Source organism: Lissotriton vulgaris, chromosome 7, assembly GCF_964263255.1.
Source record: "Lissotriton vulgaris chromosome 7, aLisVul1.2, whole genome shotgun sequence".
In the NCBI taxonomy this organism is placed as follows: domain Eukaryota; kingdom Metazoa; phylum Chordata; class Amphibia; order Caudata; family Salamandridae; genus Lissotriton; species Lissotriton vulgaris.
This window is the reverse complement of record NC_141695.1, coordinates 1,441,578,645-1,441,597,496: the sequence shown is the minus strand read 5'-3', so window position 1 is coordinate 1,441,597,496 and position 18,852 is coordinate 1,441,578,645. Positions and strand designations below refer to the sequence as shown.

The window sequence follows — 18,852 nt, the reverse complement described above, 5'->3', positions numbered from 1 at the left end:
GAGGAGGGGTGGGGAATTACTTGTCAAATATCCACGTTTTAAGTTGCTTTCTGAATGCTAGATGGTTCTGGGAAAGGCGAAGGTAAGTGGGAAGTGAGTTCCAGGTTTTAGCTGCCAGGTAGGAGAAGGATCTACCTCCCATGGTGGTTTTGTTGATGCGAGGTACAGTGGCAAGGGCTTGGTTGGATGATCGTAGCTGGCGGGAGGGGGTGTAGAAGGACAGTCGTGTGTTGAGGCATTCTGGTCCGATTTCGTAGAGTGCTTTGTGTGCGTGGGTTAGGAGCCGGAAAGTGATCCTCTTATTGACGGGAAGCCAGTGGAGGTTTTTCAGGTGACCAGAGATATGTTCTTTACGCGGGATGTCTAATATGAGCCTGGCTGAGGCGTTTTGGATTCGTTGGAGTTTTTTCTGGAGTTTAGCGGTAGTACCGGCGTAGAGGGTGTTTCCATAGTCCAGTCGGCTCGTGACCAGAGCGTGGGTGACCATTTTCCTAGTTTCGGTGGGGATCCAACGAAATGTTTTTTTGAGCATGCGAAGAATGTTGAAGCAGGATGAAGAGACGGCGTTGACTTGTCTGTTCATCGAAAGTGAGGAATCCAGGATGACGCCCAGGTTCCGTGCGTGGTCTGTCGGGATGGGTGCTTTTCCAAGGGCTTCTGGCCACCAAGAGTCGTCCCATGCAGAGGGGGAGGTACCTAAGATGAGGACTTCTGTTTTATCTGAGTTCAGTTTCAGACGGCTGTGTTTCATCCATTCGGCTACTTCTTTCATTCCTTCGTGTAGGTTAGTTTTGGCGGTGCTAGGGTCATTGGTGAGTGATAGGATCAGTTGAGTGTCATCCGCGTAGGAGATGATGTTGAGGTTGTGATGGCGGGCGATGGCCGCGAGGGGGCTCATGTATACGTTGAAAAGGGTGGGGCTGAGTGAAGATCCTTGTGGTACGCCGCAGATGACTTCAGTGGCCTCTGACTTGAATGGTGGAAGGCGGACTCTCTGTGTTCTTCTGGTGAGGAACGAGGTGATCCATTCTAGTGCTTTTCCTTGGATTCCGATGTTTCTGAGGCGCTGTAGAAGGGTGCTATGGCAGACTGTGTCGAAGGCTGCGGAGAGGTCGAGGAGAATGAGGGCGACTGTGTCTCCATTGTCCAGTAGAGTTCGAATGTCGTCTGTTGCTGCGATGAGGGCGGTCTCAGTGCTGTGTTTTGCTTGGAAGCCGGACTGTGAGGAGTCGAGGGATTTGTTGGCTTCGAGGAAGGCGGCGAGCTGGTTGTTGACAGCTTTCTCGATGACTTTGGCCGGGAATGGAAGGAGCGAGATGGGGCGGTAGTTTTTGAGTTCGGTGGGGTCCGCTGTGGGTTTTTTCAGAAGGGCGCTGAGTTCAGCGTGTTTCCAGCTTTCCGGGAAGGTGGCGGAGTTGAAGGAGCAGTTGATGACGTCTCGGAGGTGCGGTGCTATGATGGAGTCTGCTTTGTTGAAGATGTGGTGAGGGCATGGGTCTGTGGGGGATCCTGAGTGGATGGAGTTCATCAGGCGGATGGTGTCCTCAGTGGAGATTGGGTTCCAGTCATTAACTAAGGGAAACGCTGATTACACCTTAACTACGCCCATACTTCAAAGTTCAATCTCAACCTGTGTATTTAACTCCCCCCTCTACCTCTTCCTCTACCACAACATCTACATCTACATTTGCATTCACATCCTTAGCCTTGATGCAAAAGCCTGATTCCATAGCTCCCATGCAAAATATGGACGGTACTGACAGCACAGAAACCATGGATAGTGCTTTGTGTCTGGAAAATAGGTTTGGCCCATATATCTTGTTCTTGTCTCGTCACTTTTGCTGTGCATTCAAAGAACAAGGTCAAATGCCAGGCACAGTCTTCAAAGGGCGGTTGTTTATTTTTCTTTCTCTGTCTCTCTGGTGAGAGTGTATGTCTGTGCAAATGTAATGGTCATTTCAATTGAAAATGTGTTGTCTGTAATGGCAGTGTGCTACCACACCATGCATACTCTACTGTGCACCACTATAGATCAGACCACGCCACTGCACTCTGCGTCACTGCAATCTACTAGACTCTGCACCACAGCACTCTATGCCACTACACTTTGTCCACACTGCACCCACTGCACTGCACTCCACACCACTGCCCTCTACTCTGTACCACTCCACTTTCTCCACTCCAAGTCACTGCACTCTGCACCCCTCCACTCTACCCTGTACAACTCTACCCTATGCCAATCCACTCTTCACCACTCCAATCTAGGCCACACCAAATCTACTCTGCACAATTCCTCTCTGCACCACTGTACTTTATGCCACTCTGCAACACTGCACTCTATACCACTGCACTCTTCGCCACTCCACTCTCCACTACTCCAGTCTAGGCCACACCAAATCTACTCTGCACAATTCCTCTCTGCGCCACTGTACTTTATGCCACTCTGCAACACTGCACTCTATACCACTGCACTATATGCCAATACACTCTTCACCAATGCACTTTACTCTAACTCTATGCCCCTGCACGCTACACCAATCCACTGTACGCCACTCTAAATCAATCAATCAATCAATCACTTGTAAAGCGCGCTACTTAGCCGTGAGGGTCACAAGGCGCTGAGGGGAGGGGGTGCTTCTATTGCTCGAAGAGCAAGGTCTTGAAGAGTCTTCTAAAGGTGAGCAAGTCTTGGGTTTGCCGCAGGTGGGTAGGGAGGGTGTTCCAGGTCTTGGCGGCGAGGAAGGAGAAGGATCTGCCACCAGAGGTCGTTCATTGGATGCGGGGAACAGCGGCGAGGGAAAGGCTGGTGGAGCGGAGCTGGTGGGTGGAGGTGTAGAAGCTGAGTCTGCTGTTCAGGTAGGCTGGTCCGGTGTTGTGGAGTACTTTGTGTGCGTGGGTGAGGAGCTTGAAGGTGATCCTCTTGTTGATGGGGAGCCAGTGTAGGTCTCTCAGGTGGGGGGTGATGTGGCTGCAATGGGGGATGTTGAGGAACAGTCGGGCGGACGTGTTTTAGATGCGTTGCAGTTGTCGCAGGTGTTTGGAAGGGATTGCTGCATAGAGTGCATTGCCGTAGTATAGCCTGCTGCTGACGAGGGCTTGGGTCACCGTTCTTCTTGTTTCGGTCGGGATCCACTTGTAGATCCTGCGAAGCATGCAAGGGTGTTGTAGCAGGAGGAGGAGACGGCGTTGACCTGCTTCGACATGGAGAGGGAGGAGTAGAGGATGAATCCTAGGTTGCGTGGTCCAGAGGTGTCGGTGCTGTTCCTAGTGTGGTCGGCCACCAGGAGTCGTCCCAGGCAGAGGGGGTGGGGCCGAGGATGAGGACCTCCGTCTTGTCCGAGTTCAGTTTCAGATGGCAGCTCCTCATCCATTCGGCGACGGCCTTCATTCCCTTGTGGAGGTTGGTTTTGGCGGTTTGTGGGTCCTTGGTGAGGGAGAGGATGAGCTGGGTGTCGTTGGCATAGGAGATGATATTGAGGCCGTGCTGGCGGGCTACTTGTGCGAGGGGGCCCATGTGGACGTTGAATAGGGTCGGGCTGAGGGATGATCCCTGGGGTACGCCGCAGATGATGTCCGTGGCTTCTGGTTGAAAGGGTGGGAGGCGAATTCTCTGTGTTCTGCCAGAGAGGAAGGACATGGCTACTCTGTGCCACTGCACTCTATGCCATTGCATTCTATGCCACTGCACTCTACACCACTTTACTCTACGCCATTACACGCTTTATAACTCTACGCAACTTCACTCTACCCTTCACCACTACACTGTACACCACTTCACTCTATTCTGAAACAATCTACTATACACCACTGCACTCTACACCACTACTCCACTCTGTGCCACTTCACTCAATGCCACTGCGCTCTACGCCACTCAACTCTTAACCACTGCACTTTACACAATAGCACTCTATATCACTGCATTCTCTGTCACTGCACTATACTCTGCATCACAGTTATCTATGCGACTGCTCTCTACTCCACTCCACTATACACCACGGCACTCTGACACTCTACTCTGCAATACTGCACTCTCAGCCACTGAACTCTATGCCACTCTACTCTACTCTGCACTACTCCACTCTACGCTACTCTACTCTATGTCACTGCACTCTATGCTACTGGACTCTACTGTGCTATACTTTACTCTGCACAACTCTGTGCTACTCTACTCTGCACCACTCTATGCCACTGCACACTATGCCACTCAACTCTATGCTGCACCACTGCCCTCTGCATCACTCAACTCTATGCCACTCTACTTTGCACCACTCTACACCGATGCACTCTATTGCCGACCCTCGGTTACAAAAACAATCGACTCATGACACACATAAAGCAGAACCAGTTATTCAACACCTTCGTATCCAGCTTCCGCAACAATCACAGCACCGAAACCCTGATCACAGCCACAGACCACATCCAAACCCTCTGCTACTGAGAAAAAACAGCAGTTTTGATCCTCCTCGACCTCTTAGTAACCTTCGACACCGGATCCCACCACACACTTATCGAAAGACTCCACCACATTGGCATCCAAGGGGGCGCACTCCGATGGATCACCTCCTTCCTCACCAGAAGAACCCAGGGGATCCACCTCTTGCCTTTCACTACTGACCCAAGGAGATCACCTCCGGTGTCCCCCAGGGCTCATCCCTTAGCCCCACACTCTTCAACACATATGTGACCCCGCTGGCCAACATCGTCAGATACCATGGTTTCAACATAATTTTCTATGCAGATGACACCCAACTCATCCTGTCACAGACTACCCCACCATTACCAGAACCAACTTCCACAGATACATGACAAATGGTGCTGACTGGATGAAGAATACCTGCCTGCAGTAAAATACAGACAAGATGGAAGTACTGATCTTTGGCTCCAGCAGCAACACATGGAACTACTCCTGGTGGCCTTCAGACCTAGGACTCGCACCCACTCCCTCAACCATGCCAGAAACCTCTGGATCATAATTGACAATAAGCTCACCATGAATTCAAAGATCAACGCTGACTCCTCCACCTGCTTCCTGACTCTGTGCATGCTATGTAAGATCTTCAAGTGGCTACCCCTAAACATGAGATGCTCTATGATACAAGCCCTCATCACCAGCGGACTGGACTACGGCAATGCCCTCTATGTAGGAACCGGCGCACACCTTCTACAGAAACTTCAGACCATACAGAACGCTGCAGCCAGACTCATCCTCAGCCTTCCCCGTTGAACCCACATCACACGCTCCCTCAGGAAACTCCAATGGATCCTGTACAGAAGAAATGCCTGTTCAAGCAGCTGGCCCATGCACACAAGGCTCTACACAACCAAGGACCCGCCGACATTAACCACCACCTGAACTTCCAACAACAATCGAGAAGACAACCCTCCACCTCCATTTCACTTGCCCATACTTCCCACATCCTCCTAAGCAGAAATGGAGGATGCTCCTTCTTCCACATCACATCAAAGACCAGGAACTGCCTCCCCACACAACTATGTACCATCACCTCATGTCTGGAATTCCGACTAGCCCTACATACCTGGCTGTTCAAATAAGCCTCCAGGGCCTGCAAGCGCCTGGATACCCTATTGAGTGATTAGCCGTGGTTTATAGGTCCTTATTGATTGATTGATAGCACACAGAAATCACAAGAGTGTCCACAGGCAAAAACCACCACATGTTACAAATTGAAAGGAGCACTTGGAGAATTTCCAATGTGTGATATTGTGCCAAAATGAGTGCTGCCTCTCTTTGTGTCTATCCTACCTTTGCTTCATACCTCCCAAGCATGTTGCCATGTGCAGCAATGTAGGTTTGTTATCATTATATACCTCCAAAAACAGTGAAAAAGTGGACTGGGTGAGAAACATTCAAGTGAATGAGGACTGTGCCATCTGAAATGTTTAAAGATTTTTACCCTTCAGACCCAGTACTAATGTGACAACCTCATTTTCCTTTATTTAGGGGACGTCATCGAAGCGTTTCTGCTGCTTTGTCAAGAAATGTTACAGTAAGTGTTTTGTTATTTGCCTGTGCTTCAATCAAATAATATTTAATGAACTTTTGAGGATTTGCAATGCTGGGCAGCAGTATAAGTGAGCAGGAATACCGTTTCTAAGTAATTAGCTATTAAATAACAGATTGGGCATGGTGGTAGCACTTGCTGCTCACCTCAATGTACATCTGGCCAGTGATAGGAGTTCAGTCACAAAGTCCATTCAGAGCACTCCTATTAAAGGGCCTAGCCAATGAATGGTATTACAGTTGGTGTCAAATCCCTACCAGATGTCTCAAAGGAACATTCTACAATGCTTATTGCTGGTGATTGTTAGTGATTCAGACCTGGATCAAGAGAATTTTCTTTTCTCACTGAATGGCCCCTTTAAATAATATGCATCTCTAGCTCAGTAGGGTCTATCACCATATCTGTCTACTCTATGGTCTTTAATTCAGTTCTTGGAGATGGAGTAAATATTGCTTTTAGAACTTAATTTGTAGTTTGTTGATATTGGAAAAGTCTATGGGTTTTAGAGGAAGTGCTCAATCTGAACGAGATTCCGCCAGTGGCATTACCTCCCCCACAAAGGTAGTATGATGAAAATAATTCTATTAATGAGTTACCATATCTCGGGAGATGTTCAATTAACACCCAACTCTAAATCAGTCCCTCAGTGACTGTTCCAATCCATGTCCTTTCACTGAAGCTATGACATCTAGAAGAAGAATTTATGGGTTAATTTAGACTTTGGCAGGTGGTCCAATGACCTGTAGGAGGACTGCCTCCCATATTTAGAGAACCCTGGCTGCCCTGTGGGATCTCTCTGCCAACAGTACGGTAGATGGTATTTCTGCAAAATCAATCCTGGTTGAGTGCCAGGTGTTTTTTCAGCACACTATTCATTTTTTTTGTGTTTCTAAACAAACTCCCAAAGGCAGAGTTTGAGAAAATTAAAACAAATAGCACTGACATGCATGGAGCCCTCCCTGCGTGTCAGCGCCATTGTTTGTGTTTCCTTTCATGGTCCACCATGCCTTGCATGTCATACACAGGCAAGGAATACCTGCGATGGGACCACATACTCAATAGGGTGGGGGTACAATTATTGTGACCTGATGAGCATCTTGGGGGATGGGTTACCAGGTCGTGGGTTTCCAGTGGCAGAAGCACCCAACCTCTAAAAGAGGTGAGGCAACTAATATTTTGGCAGCCTGGAGCTGCACCTTCTTATTTTTAGAGCTCCTGTTCTTCCAAACAAAGGGGCTTATTTAAAAGGCCTTTGCGCCACTTTTGCGTCACTTTTAACATTGGAAAAGTGACGCAAAAGTGGCGCAAGGGGCTTGTAAATCTGCCCCAAGATATTGGGGGGCAGATTTACAAGAAACTGACGCATCTGTATAGGTGCGTCAGTTTCCCTGCGTCTGCGTGAAGAACCCTAGCGCTACGATAGATATGCCATATTTACAATACGGCGCACTATGGCGCAAGGATTGACAGATGCGTCAGAAATTCTGATGCATTTGTTGGCGGAAAAGTCATGCATTGCTGGAGTTGTGTCACAAGCACAACGCAACTCCTGCAATGCGTGTTGCAGCCTATTCCCAATACACTGCGTCACTCCTTACGCCTGCTTCAAGAAGGCATAAGGTTTTGACGCAGTGGCGTCCTAAAAGTCACTCAGTGAAATCTTGTAGATTTCACTGCGTCACTTTTACGAGGCTTTCCTGCGTGGAAACGCCCACCCTGCATACATTATACCTGACGCAGGTATAATGTCACCCAAGGCTTTACAACGTGACGCATCTCCCTAGATGCGTCATGTTGTAAATGGGCCGCATTTTTACGCAGCTGCTGCGTCACACAAGAAGTGACGCAACAGCGGTGCAAAAATGACGCAAGGGGCTTATAAATCCCTGGTATTTGTTTTGATCAAGATATTATGCTCTTTTTGGAATGGTTGCTCCTAAGACAATTTGGAGCAACCAGTCTCCATCTGAAGTCAAACATTAGCTTGGTTCTTGAGTGAACACCTACAAGAGAAATGGACAGCGTTTAGCTCCCTTGTCTCTTTAATCATGTGCTTCTCCCTTCAAATTGTTCTGGAGTGTGGAGTGCAAATATAGTACGATGGTAGCCGCCATTTACTTACAAGTGTTGGAGGCAATACGTTTGCCACCCTAGTCTTGGTCGGCGTGCTGAATAATTTGTTCTGCAGGTTCCTTTTATCTCCAAAAGTACACCTTGCCTCTTAGTGGGGACCTTTTCGAGAGCTAAAAAGCTGCGACAACACCTTTACTATGGGGCGAAGGCATGGCAGACAGGCTATCCCTAATGCCATTTTGGAAGGCACATCTCCTAAAGCAGGGATATATTTTTCAAAAACTGTCCTCTCCATGGGAACATTTATGTACTTCTGCTGCCCAATGCCCCCCTGGCTAACATGGTGGTCCCAGATTGAATGTACACAGGAGACAGGCTTTGGAGGACCATGCTGAAAAGGGTGGGCCCTCTGATGCCGTTCCCTCCTGGGTTGGATACACTGCAAGGTTTTTCCTGGCTCTGAAGCTTGAAGTTGATCATCTGCCATAATAAACTGTGGGGGAGATTTACTAAGCTTTTGCGCTGTGTTTGCGTCTCATATGTGACACAAAACAACGCAAAATCATTTTTTGGTAATTTACTTTCCAGGGCTAAACTTGTTTAGGGCTGCAAATAACGTAAAAGTAATGCAAAGCAGCGCATTGCACAGCTTCGCGTTACTTTGCGCCATGGGGGCGTACCAAGGGTGGTGCATGGGCGTTCCCATGCAACCACCCAATGTATCTCACGCTAAACCCACTTTACTAAATATAGTAAATTGGGTTTAGCGGGAGAAAACTGCGCCCTTTTCAACTAGGTGAAAGTAAGAAGATATGCTTTCATTTCTCCTACCTTTTCCGACGTTGCATGCGTGCACATACAAAGTAGGACAAGCTTTCCCTTGTGTCGAGCATAGTATTTTGTACAGCAAGGGCCCTTCCTGTACAAAACATGTGCAGGACTCATGCACACACCCTAGCGCTGTGGCGCTAAGGTGTGTGTATGGCGCACAGCAGCTGTAATCAGCGCCGGCGCAAGGGAAAGGGGAGGAGATAGCTATATCTTTGAAGGTATGGCGCTATCCTGCTCCCTCCCTGTTGCACAACGCAGCGCAGCCTCGCAGGGGGCTGCACTGCGTTGCGTGACTTTTTCATAAATCTCCCCCACACTTTCTAGCATCTGGAAAAGGTGGGGGAACAAAGAGGATGTCAGATGTCCCATTACGTCATCATCTAAATATAGTTCGCAGTTTTTTCAGTAATCATCATTCTCAAAAAAACATCTTTAGGGATGAGATGGTGGGGTTGGTCCCCATGCCTATGAGTCTTTTCACAATTTGACACAATCATTGAAACAAGATTTGAGGGTTAGTCTTCAGGGGCCCTATTTTGAGATCCCTTGACCCAATAAACATGAGGCGCGATCTGCATTACAGAGGGGCCGTGGAAGCATGTGCAGCCCCTTCTGTAATACGAAAGGGATGCAAAAAGCAGGCACACATTGCAATATCGGTGCAATAGAGCCCCAGGTGTCCATTCTTTATTCATTAGAAATAGTTTCAGGAAACAGAAATAGAAGTGACCACACGATCCTCATTTCTAACTGTCTTCATATGTTGCATAAACTATGCTGCGCTAGGGAGTTCTTTCAGTTGTGTAAGTCGTATTGGAAGATTTTGAAAGATGATCTTCAAGTTGCCTCATATGAAGCATATTTTCATTGTCTACTCTAATGGTCAAAAAGTGTTTCCCTGGATTCACTTGGTGATGTTTAATCAAACATCTCCCAACTTTTTACTGCCTTGTCATGGAAATGCAACCCTGCTTCATCCACACCTTCTGCCTGAAACACATCAAGAGCTTGTAGACAGTCTTTGATCCAGAGGTTTTGACGTTTGCCCCGTTTTTTGCTCTGAATAAGATGATACCAGCAGCTATTCATATAATCCCGTCTGTGAACCAGGGGGTATATTTGTTAATATTTCACGCAACGCAATACAGAAGTTAACTTGCTGTGCTGCGCAGTGTGAAGGGAAGACAGCAGAAACGCACCTTATCTGCCAAGATATGGTGCATTTCTTATGTCCCCTAGCGCTGGTGCACTTGTGGCAGCCTAGTGCCAATACAAGCATCCTTACACCATGCTGCAAGGGTGCCTGTGTTACAAGCAGGATTGTTCTAGTGCAGAGACACCTTAGTGCACAAAAACAATCATTCAAGCCATTTTACTCTCATTCTATATGTGCTGCAGAATGTAACATGCATAGAATCAGGAAGGAACGAGGAGAAATAAAGATATCTCTCCTTATAAATTCCCGGTCAGGGAGGCCCAGCGTTCTGGCACAATCCCAGGTTTTATGGGCCTCATTTATGAAAAGGGACGCATCGCTGCGTGAAAACAGCGATGCGTCACTTTTCACTGCGCACTCCTTGCGACACCAATGATGCGTCATATTTAATGTATGACGCATCATGTCGCAAGGACTTACAGATACGTCAGTATTTCTGACGTATCTGTAAGCGCAAAAGTGACGCATTGCTGGAGTGTGTCACAAAAGTGACGCAACTTCAGCAATGCGTCCTTTCACATGGGGAAAGCCCCATGTGAAAGGGCCTGCGTCAGTCTTACGCCTGCTGGGAGGCAGGCGCAAGATTTTGACGCAACAGAATCCTAAAAGTGACGTAGTGAAATCTCATAGATTTCACTGCGTCACTATTACGAGGCTTTTTGCGGGGGAACGCCCCCTCTGCATACATTATACCTGACGCAGGTATAATGTGGCGCAGGGGTTTAAAAAGTGACGCATCTACCTAGATGCGTCACTTTTTAAATATGGCGCAACAAGAGGCGCATATTTTACACCGCTGGTGCGTCACAAAAAGTGACGCACCGGTGGCGCAAAACTGACGCAAGGCCTCATAAATAAGTGCCCATGACTTTAGTAAATCTATGGGCCCGATTCACAGAACTAACTTAAGACAAAATCCTAAAGTTAGTACTTTTGGTATTCACAGAAGGCTTTTAGTAGAAGTAAAGTTAGGATTTTGTCTTAAGTCTGTCTTAAGTCTGTCTTAAGTCTGTCCTAAGTTTGTCTTAAGTCTGTTTTAAGTCTGTCCTAAGTCTGCCCTAAGTCTGTCCTAAGTTTGTCCTAAGTCTGTTTTAAGTCTGTCCTAAGTTTGTCTTAAGACTGTCTAAAGTCTGCCTTTAGTCAAACTTAAGTCAAACTTAAGTCAAACTTCAGACAAAATCCTAACTTTACTACTACAAAATGCCTTCTGTGAATACCAAAATTAGTAGGACAGACTTAAGACAGACTTAAGACAGACTGAAGACAAACATAAGACAAACGTAAGACAAACTTAGGACAGACTTAAGACAGGCTTAAGACAAAATCCTAACTTTACTACTACTAAATGCCTTCCGTGAATACCAAAAGTAGTAAGTTTAGGATTTTGTCTTAAGTTAATTCTGTGAATCGGGTACTGGGATTCTGTCAAAAACCGTGGGTGGATGCTTGGGAGCCTTTACATGCCACTCATGGTCGCCTCCCTGTCTCAAGGTAGTATATGGCAGCAATATGTGCTGCATTGTGTTACTTTGGATTTTCTAAACCCTGCAGAGCCACGTAAAATGGCTTAGCGTGGCTTAGTAAATACAATTTAAGATTTTGTGTTGCCTTGCAATGGCTCGCATCAAGCAAGGGCAACCCAGGCCTTTAGTAAATATGTCCCCAGATGATTTCTATGTTTTGAGTGAAGGGTATATAAGCCTCAGTCTCATTCAGCTCTGGGCATTTCAGTTTATGTAGCAAACGAGGCTACCAGAGGCTGTAGTAATATATGTAACATGCACAAATTTTACTGTCAGCTGGGCAAAAGTCTCAATACATACAGAGTACTGAGAGACCTTTTAAAGTTTAAACACTTATGTGTGGTGTGCTATTTAGTGAGGCGTTTAAGAAAAAAATGGTTCTGTCGGGTAGGACTGGCATTAATTATGGGTACAGTAAATGTAATATGATCTCTTATCACACAAAAGAGCAACAACAGTACTCAATTAATTAGTTCCGTGCTCAAGCGTTAATCTGAATTAGTTCATTTCATTATGAGCAATATAGTTATTTCAAATAGACCGTGAAATTCAATTATATACAAAAAGTTTTGAGTGACAATTGTGCTTAGTGAAAAACTGACAAAGTGAACGATATGTACCGTGTCAACAGGGTTCTATATACAATTATTTCTTTCTGAAAGGCCAGAGATTGATTTGAATCCAGAAGTTTCTTCCCTAGTGTAGAAACCCGGTAATTCTGGACCTAAGGAATGCGTCGACGTTTCGACCCTTCTGTGCCCCTGTTGGTGGTCACGGCGAGTTTTTTTCAAGACAGGGATGTAGGGATTGTATGTACACAGTTCTGGTAGGCTGGAGAATGCAAAGCCTGTGGCGTGGCCTGTAGATCAGTTACGAAAGAGCTGTCAAGTGATTCCAGCCCGGTGCAGTATAGCCCATTGGCTATTAGCCCTGATCGGCTGTATCAATCAAAGCCTTTGGCGCGTGGGCACGATGGCCTGTGATTCAGTTTCGAACCGGCTGTGGTGAAATTTCCGTCTGGTACAGTCTAGCCCATTGGCTAAATGATCTGCTAATAGTCGGAGAGTTTCCCGAATTCAAGGTTTAGGGGCAGATGGACAGAGCGAAGTCTCGGCCATCTGCAGCAAAAATGAAGTGCTATTTAGTGAGGCCAGTGTTTTATATGTTGTTCAGTACCTGATGTACACAAAAGTAGATCTCACATGAATAGTCAATCGCGTGGCTGATGAGCTGCCAACTATCGACCAGAAAAGGACAGACATCTCATTCTCAAATTCCATCACAGGTTGAAGTGGGTGGGATCTAGGGGAACGACTTGATCTTACTTTTATTTATACAAAACCATTCCCATACTTCTTCTGAAAAATAATCATTTCTGGTTGGTGAATGGCGATCTTGAGGTGCCTCCGGCCGAAAGTAAAGGGAGTGGGTTCCCTGTGCTGTAAAGCCAAGAAGGGACAGGGTGTAAACCAGAAACAACAAGCCTAATCGCCTGGGTGATAGTCACCTGCAAGACATGTAAAAGCATGCAATTAGTTTCTCAGCAAATCTAGACTCTGTATAGGCTTTAATTCATGGAGTCATTTGTGGCTTCATGGTGACAAAGATGTATTCGTTTTGAGAGGTAATGTCACTGTGTTACCAGCTGGGCCTAGAGTGTGTCCTTATAATGGAGACATCTAAAAAATGCTTGCACTGGATAGTGTGTTACTAAAATATATAAATTATGACTTACATATGCATAGGGCTTTCCTTCACAGGCTGGGACCTCAGAGCGCTATAATTACACAACACACTATTCGTCACTGTGCCAAACAGGATTCAGTTATATCAGGGGTGGCTCTAGGCTCATGGCAGCCCTGGGCAGGGAGCCTAGGTAGGGGGCCCCGGAAGAGGGGATCCGGGTGGGGCGGAGCCCCCCGGAGCTCAGGAAGGTGTTTTAATAAAACGTCCAGAAAAGGCGTTAGATACCAGTACCTGCGGCTGCTCCTACCCTTCCGAATTCGTCTCAGAACAATAAAATTTAGGAGGATGAGCCAGATTGCTCCTTCCTGTGTCGCTACAAAAGCCTGCTGAGCCGCCTTTCTCTTTTGTTTTGAATAACCAGATTTGAATGTCAAATTCTCTTAATTTTGGTTGCTATGTTATTTACACCTGTACCAGCGGGCCAGCAGTGGGTAGGGAAAAAAAGAAGCCAATCAGGAAGCAGGAGGAACGCAGGCGCCGAGGCCAGTGAAGAGGGTGGGGTCAGGGTGTTTGAAAGTGGAACAGAGTTGGAGGCCGCCAAATCCCTGCCAGGGGCCGCCACGCAAATATGTACACATCCTCAGAGGATTATTATATTAAGGATAGATATTGACGTGGCGGCCCCTGGGGTTTGGTGGCCCTGTGCAGGTGCACAGCTTGCACATGCCTAAGGCCGCCCCTGAGTTTTATAGATGCCTGGTTATAGACTCAGACATCTGCAGTGATTGCATTACCCAATTGTGGTTTCATAGAATAAAATTGCAGGGCACAAGTTAAGGGTACAAGCGTGTAGGTGGCATTCCTCCTACTGTGTCCACAGTGTAGACGCCGTACACCCTGCCAAGAAGTTGGGCCCCACTGTCCTGGTGATATTTTCAGACATAAGGACATATTCAGCAGCACCTCTGGTTGTCTGTTTTTGTTCTGAGTAGCAACATGCATGTGGCAGGGGAGCTTTATTATTTTAAATTTCAGCTGGGTCATAAACTAAGGCCAAAGTTAACGGTACATCAGGTCTCCTTTTGTTCCATTACAATGGATGGAAGTTATCTGGAGCCCCACACCTAGATGTAAATGCAATGAAGGGGAAACAAAGGCACACAGCTTATTATTATCACCAGTACTAAAGAGAGGCATGATTTTGACTTGGTTCAGTCCCTATATATAAGAGATTTGTGTGTACTGTAAGAATGTCAGATGTGATGTTCTGTTCCATTAATTACACAAATAACAATTTAAATACCACCATTTTGCTCTATTTCTTTTATAGCTCTACTCATCCAAATGCAGTGTGTCAGTGCACTTTGCATAACTGTGTAAATCAATGTACATGATGTATTATTTGAGATAGGGAGAGTTATATGGTATAGACGTCACTTGTCCTTCATAGTTCACTGTGTTATATTAGTACAATTTATGAATACATGTAACAAAAAGATCTCTGTGTTAAAATCAATAACCCACTTACCTATTAACATTTAATAAAATCTATCATCTGCATGTGACATGATGTGCTTAGCATGAGACACATTAACTCTTTATGCTACTTTGATTCAGAACTGCGACTAGACAAAACACAGATCTCCCCAGCAAATGCATTAACCTCCAGAGTTATCTTACCATTATTTTTATTCCCTGAGATTTACTGTGCACACTGTGGGGCAGATTTGCAAGCCCCCTGCGACACCAGTACGTCACTTTTCATGACACCCTGGCGGCACAGGGGGCTACTCCATATTTGCAAGGACAGGAAAAGCCACCCTGCGTGACTTTTCCTCTGCTTGTAAATACGGCCCCTTCACACGCAGCACTTTGCAGTGAAGGGGCATTCCATTGGTTTTGCTGTGGGTGTTCTCACGCAACACCCATGGAACAAGACACATCTGCAGATTTACGAGAAATCGTAAATCTGGATATGTGTCTGAATGCCACGCCACCCTAGAGGCACAACGAGGAGAAATATTTTCATTTCGCCTCGTTTTTTCCCCTTTCAATGCCTGCTGCATTCTACAGCAGGCAATGAAAGAAGAAAATTCCTGTAGTGATTGTTTTTTGTGCAGGAATGTGCCCCTTCCTGCACAAAACAATCTCCCATGACGCAGGCATCCTTGCAATATGGTGCAAGGGTGCCTGCGCCGGCACATGGCTGCAGTTTGCGCCAGCGCAGGGGGATGCACAGACATGCAACATATTCTTGTAAATACGTTGTATCCCTGTGCTTCGGGAGTGCCGCAACGTGGCGTAGCCAAAGGGCTTGCAGTGCCAATCTGCAGTACTTCCTTGTAGATCTGCCCCAGATATCTCTGCAGTAGGTGCCTTAACCCAGTAAGATATTTTAAAATGCAGACTTTGCAACAAATTGAGCAGAACAGATTTACTACGACATTTCTCCTTGTTGCCAATTTCTTTGTGACAGAGTTAAAAAAAATGTATACATTTAGGCCTAGATTTTGCATCAGGGTTGCGTCACTTGTTATGGTGCAATCAGACCCAAAATCTCTTTTGTTAAATCTTGTAATATGCTTAAATGTACTAGTGATAGACCTGCTAAACATATGTGTGAGGTCTTAAGATCTGATGTCACTTCGTATGATGTCACTTCCTGTGAGATCATGGGTTGTGATGGCACTTCATATGATGTCACTTCCTGTAATGTCTCCCGCTGTGATATCATGTACTGTGATTTCACGCACCATGATGTCACTTGTAAACTGCCTAACTTGGCTAGTCCTCCATTTCTATTTTTTAGGACTTACTGTAAGAGTATTTACTTTTTATACAAAGTCTGTGCGTTATTTTGTATTTAGTTACCTATAGATGAAAGGTCAGCTAAATAGTTACAGAATATGTTCTTTTTAACCATATCTTTGGTCTTGAGCCCACTCCCACTAAACCCGCCACCATGAAATCTAGGTCAAAGTACCCTTGCGGTATTATTATTTAAAAAGAAATCTTTTTATTAACAATAATGTCATTACATCACGATGCATTAATTTGCATATTCTCATTATGCACACCATATATTATAAGACCACAACATTTTAGTACCCTTTCGATTGATTCAAACAGTCCAGTTATCAGGGTTTTTCTTTTGTATACGTCAGTGTTCAGCATCTCTTGTGACATTTTACTCTCCATAGTTAATCACTCACTTTCCTCAGACTGTGATTCCTCTCTTGGGGGTTGGCAGATATTGCCCCGATATCTATTCCATCCTCTCCACACCCAGGACCACTTTTTAGGGCATTACGTATGGAAGTATACTGATTTTTCAGCCATCATTACACCGTCCATGCCTTGGGACCATCGTCTGAGGGTTGGGTCAGTCTGGATCCCCAGAGCTGTAGTATATTTCTCTTAGCTATTGCTGTCCCCAGCGTCACCCAATCTCAAGCTGTATGGTTAAGGTCTGGGGGATCCCAAATGTTAAGTAGACATCTCTTAGGTTCCGGTTGTATCGTTACCTCCGTCACCTCCGACACTGTACGCATGTTTGTTACCCAGTACATCACAATTTCTGTGCACTGCCAGATTGTATTCCAGAACGTGCCCAGCGCGCCACGTTGTCTTAGGCAGAGAGGGGTATCTGACTTGCCCAGTTTGTGTAGTAGTGTTCTCGTGTAATAGTTGCGGTGTATCACCTACAATTGTATTAATTTCAGCCTAGAAGGGATTGCTACTTCTTTAGGGGATGCTATTGCTTCCTGCCAGTCCTCCTTGTCTAATTCTCCTATGTCTTCCTCCCATCTTGCTTTAAGATTCGTTGTAGGGTCTAGATGGTTATTAATTATTTTCCTTGGAACTTGCGAGCCTGGCGGGATCAGGGTCTTGAGTGCATGTGTAATCTGTATGTATCTGAACGTTTCCGTCATCGCCTGGCCATAGGTCATTTGTAATTGTGTGAAAGTAATAATCCCATCCTTTCTCCATACGTCACCCATCCTTGAAATGCTGATCAGGTCCCATTGCCTGAAGCCTTTGGTGTTACGCAGCTTCCCCAACTTTTTTGTGTCCCATAGTGGCGTTGCCTGTATCGTGAATCCCTCCCATCCAAGTGCCCATAGAGCCTCATGCCATATCTTAACTGTATGTGTTGCTGGTCGTGTCAGGGTCGTTTTCCTGGTATTATTTTAGAGTGCCTTCATCATTCCGTCTATTCCCAAGAGGTGTCATTGCATGTGATAGGCCGGTTCCTCTTGTGACACGTGCACCCATTGATTTATGATGTAAGTTGAGACGGCCAGTGGTATGCTCTTATATTAGATAGTGCATTTCCCCCGTCGTACCAACTCTTCACCAGTTTACGCATGGCTATAAGGGTTGATCAATTTAGTTAGATAGATTTAGATATCTCCGAGTTTATCACTACAATATAAGCTGGGTGGACCGGGAATGGTGTGTTCTGTAAGGCATATAAGATTCTGGGGAGCGCCATCATCTTAAAGAGGGCCGCCCTACCCAGCAATGTGAGTGGTAGGGATCACCAATGGCTAACATCCCGGCGAAAGCATGTCAGTGGTTTCATAAGATTCTCTTCTGTGAAGAGTTTGTCTTGGTCTGTTATGTAAATTCCCAGATACTTAAATCCTCTGTCAACTATACGTATGTCACAATTACGCGGGAGTCTCCGGGGAGGGCCATGTAGTATACAAATTGCGATATCACCCAGTTTATTGTGTAACCCGATACTCGGCCATATAATGCACAGATGCCTAAAAGGCTATTAATTGAGCGTACTGGTGAAATTAGATATAACAACACATCATACGCATAGAGCTAAATACGATCTTCCCATCCCAAGGCCCATTTGAATCCACAGATTACCGGGTCTTGCCATATCCACGCCGCCAATGGCTCCAATACTATGGCTAATAGGAGAGGCAACAGGGGTCATCCCTGTCTTGTTCCTTTACCCAAGGGAAATCAGCCGAGATGCTCGTGCGGTATTATTCACTTAAACCGCTGCGTTCCATGGAAAAATGTATTTGATCTTAAAGCACAAACCCCACACACGCATGCACACTCTCATTCTCAATGGTTTTGGCGATGTCGAATTTTACGATTAACAATGCAGGAACCCTGCTGTGGTTTCATTTGCAGATGCAATCCAGGGTAAAATCTTTGCCCATGAAGTCGAGCAAATTTGGAAACTTTGCTTCGTTTGAACCAGGATAAAAATGTCAGACTTTACCCAGTGACGTTCGAGCAATTTTCAGAGCGGGGTGCTGCCATCAATGTTATGTTACTGAAGTAATAGGGTGTCTGAAAAATTAAAGCATTACAAAAAACAAATATACCAAGTGGACAATGCTTTTTAGGAGGACATTGAAAGTAGAGGGCCCGATTTACAAAAGTAATCTGAGACAAAATCCTACCTTTACAACTTTCGGTATTCACAAAGGGCACTTAGGAGTAGTAAAGTTAGGATTTTGTCTCAGTT

General features: G+C 45.9%; 1 protein-coding gene across 2 annotated transcripts in view; it reads left to right on the top strand.

The window, feature by feature from the left end:
- LOC147705801 (transmembrane protein 272-like) overlaps nt 1-18,852 on the top strand; it is a 144,092-nt gene that overhangs the window by 79,044 nt on the left and 46,196 nt on the right. For both annotated transcript variants that reach the window (XM_086928983.1, XM_086928984.1), the window contains exon 3: nt 5,963-6,008. In XM_086928983.1, coding sequence (XP_086785109.1) covers nt 5,963-6,008 — 46 coding nt within the window. The remainder of the gene's footprint in view (nt 1-5,962; nt 6,009-18,852) is intronic.